Source organism: Gekko japonicus, unplaced genomic scaffold (genome assembly GCF_001447785.1).
Source record: "Gekko japonicus isolate JY-2015 unplaced genomic scaffold, Gekko_japonicus_V1.1 scaffold2550, whole genome shotgun sequence".
In the NCBI taxonomy this organism is placed as follows: Eukaryota; Metazoa; Chordata; class Lepidosauria; order Squamata; family Gekkonidae; genus Gekko; species Gekko japonicus.
Window position 1 is genome coordinate 21,696 of NW_015176052.1, and position 2,717 is coordinate 24,412.

At 57.3% G+C, this 2,717-nt stretch overlaps 1 protein-coding gene across 1 annotated transcript in view; it reads right to left on the bottom strand.

Annotated features, from left to right (window-relative positions):
* MYO9B (myosin IXB) overlaps window positions 1-2,717 on the bottom strand; it is a 110,761-nt gene that overhangs the window by 3,498 nt on the left and 104,546 nt on the right. The window contains exon 40 of the mRNA XM_015426684.1: window positions 1,904-2,046. Within this exon, the coding sequence (XP_015282170.1) occupies window positions 1,904-2,046 (143 nt within the window). The remainder of the gene's footprint in view (window positions 1-1,903; window positions 2,047-2,717) is intronic.

Consider the following 2,717-nt stretch of genomic DNA (forward strand, 5'->3'; position numbering starts at 1 on the left):
TGAACAATTATTATTAGATGGTAGCGGCCAGGGCTTTTTTTGTAGAAAAAGCCCAGCAGGAACTCATTAGCATAATAGGCCACACCCACCAGCAGGAACTCATTACCCTATTAGGCCACGCCCCCATGTTACCAGAAGTGTGCTCATCCAGCCACACCCACCTTTTGCTTCTTATTCTGTTTACCTTGTTTGTTGTCCAAACCCAGGGCTTTTTTGTAGCAGGAACATTTTTGCATGTTAGGCCACACACCCCTAATGTAGCCAATCCTAATGAGTTCCTGCTGTTGGGTGTGGCCTATTATGCTAATATGTTCCTGCTGGGCATGGCCAACTTGGAAGCCAGCCGGAACTCCGTTCCTGTGCGTTCCTGCCCAAAAATAGCCCTGGTAGCGGCAAGTTTTGATCAGCGTCGGGGGCGTGGGGGCGGCAGAAAGCATCTTTGTTCGGGGACCCATCATGGTGGCTCTTGGCCGCCCTGCCCTCCCCTGATGCAAGGGGAATGCTCCTTTGACCACAGCAGGGGTCCCAAGCCTTTTTGAGCCTGTGGGGACCTTAGGAATCCTGACACACTGTGGTAGGTGCAGTCACAAAATGGCTGCCACAGGCAGTAGAGCCATCCCCAAAATGGCTGCCGCCGCCTGCCTTCAGTCACACAGTAAAGATCCTCCTCCTGCTGTGGTGCCAGCCGCTGCTGGGGCAATCTTGTTTCCATCTGCACAACCACCAGTCGGGTCTCCAGTGGCCAATCAGAAGCCCCGCTGGGCAAAAGCCCCACCTACTTCCTGAAAGCACTTAGGAAGGGGACTGACAGGCATCATGGCACCCCTGCGCACCACACTGGGGACCCCCAAGCTAGAGGGAAAGCGCCAATGCTAGTGGGGAGGAGCCACAGGATCCCAGCTAGAGATGGCAACGGAATTCACCTGCCCTCCGAGGAGGGCCGTGCAGACGTGCAGAGTGGTCTCTGAGGAAAGGCCACTCTTTCTCTGACACACTCCCCAAGTCAGCCGTCTGGGGTGTCGGAGTGCAGCAGGTTCAGAGAAGGTGCAGGCCCTGAGCTAGAGGAGCTTCAGGAGACAAAGTGGACTAGCCAAGAAAGAGCATCAGAAGCCCCACCTGGCCCAGCATCCTCTTCCCCATAGGGGCAGGCCAGGTGACACAGGAGGCCCACAAGCCAGGCACAGACCCAAAGCCTGTCCTGACCTAACAACCGGCACTGGGAGACGGAGGGGGTCGCCGATCGCCATAATGCCCAGCAGCCACTGATGAACTCGCCATTCCGGAATCTGTCTGGCACCCTTTGAAAGCCACGGAAGCCAGTGGCCCTAAGGTCATCATGCGCCGCCTGGAGAAAATCCTTCCTCTATCGACCGCCATCCTGTTTCCCCGGATGCTTCCCTGAGACTGGATGTATTTCTTGACCCATTTTCCCCACAGCAGGCACAATCTCTCCAATCCCCCCCTTCTAAACAGAAAGGCCCCAATCCCTCTGTCTCTCCTCGAAGGACAGGGGCTCCAGCCCCCTCCCCATCTGCTGAGCCGCCTCTCTCTGCCCCCGTTCCGGCCCTGGAAACTCCTCTGGGTGGACTTGGCTTCCTCCCCATTATTCTCCTGGGGCTGCTCTAAGTGACCTCAGAGGAAACCCCAGCCGTGAAGGAGTGCTGGAGGCGCACCAAGAGAGCTTCCAGCGCAGGCCTAAGACAGGACTGGAGACCCACCAGCACACACAGAGGGCCCCCTCCTGCGCACAAAGAAACCCTCAGCCCCCTCCCCCTTCCTTGGCAGATTAAGCCCTGCTGCAAAGACCCTGGGCAGCTTCTCCCACCAAACGCTGCCCCGGCACTCGGGAGCGACTCTCCAGCCCTGGATGCGCCCGCACGGCCCCGCCCCCGGCCACACTCACTTCTCCTCCTTGATCGACTGGATCCGTTCCATCAGCAGCTCCTTTTCCCGATTGTCGGCTTCTGTCGCCTCCTCCTCCTCTGGCAGAAAAACCAGCTTGGGGGAGCTGCTGCTGTTTGCTCCTGTGCCGGGGGGGCTTTTGCCCTGCGAGACAGAGAGGAAGGTGAGGCACCCCGCCCAGGCCGCGATGGAGGCCAGACGCCCTCCCTGGCTAGCCTTTCGCCAGGAGTCAGAAAGCAGCCTCTGCTGGGGGCAAAAACATTTGCCATTTGTGGGCTTCTTCGCGCCCCTCTCTGGACTTAAAGGAGGGGCGGGCGAGCAGGACAGAGCTCGGGTGCCCACGTCTGGGTCTTGCCTATCACGCAAAAGTCTAAAGCGAGGATCACTCGGAATAACTGGCACAACTCTGCACGTTGTTCTTCCCAGAGCTGAATGTCAGTCCTGTCCTCTGCGCAAAGCGGCAACTGAGACTGCTTCTGAGCATGTACAGAGGACCTTTCCCTAGCTGCAGAGCAAGTGCAAGCCAACAAACTGTCCTATTGTCAAACACAAACAATGTGAATGTACTACACGTTCTACTGTGAAAACAAGAAGGCAGTCAAATCAATCGACAAATCTGGGGCTCGTGTGAAAGGGTTCCAAGTCCAGGGTGGGGGATCTTCAGGCATGACGGGGCCCCCAGCAGGTACCCCTCTCTTCTAGAAGGAAAAAAAACCCCTTGTCTTGCAGTCACCCATTAGAGACATCTGTTAATTGGCTTGCAAGTCAACCCAAGGAGCAAGACAGCCACCGAGCATGCAGGGGCGTGGGGGGGG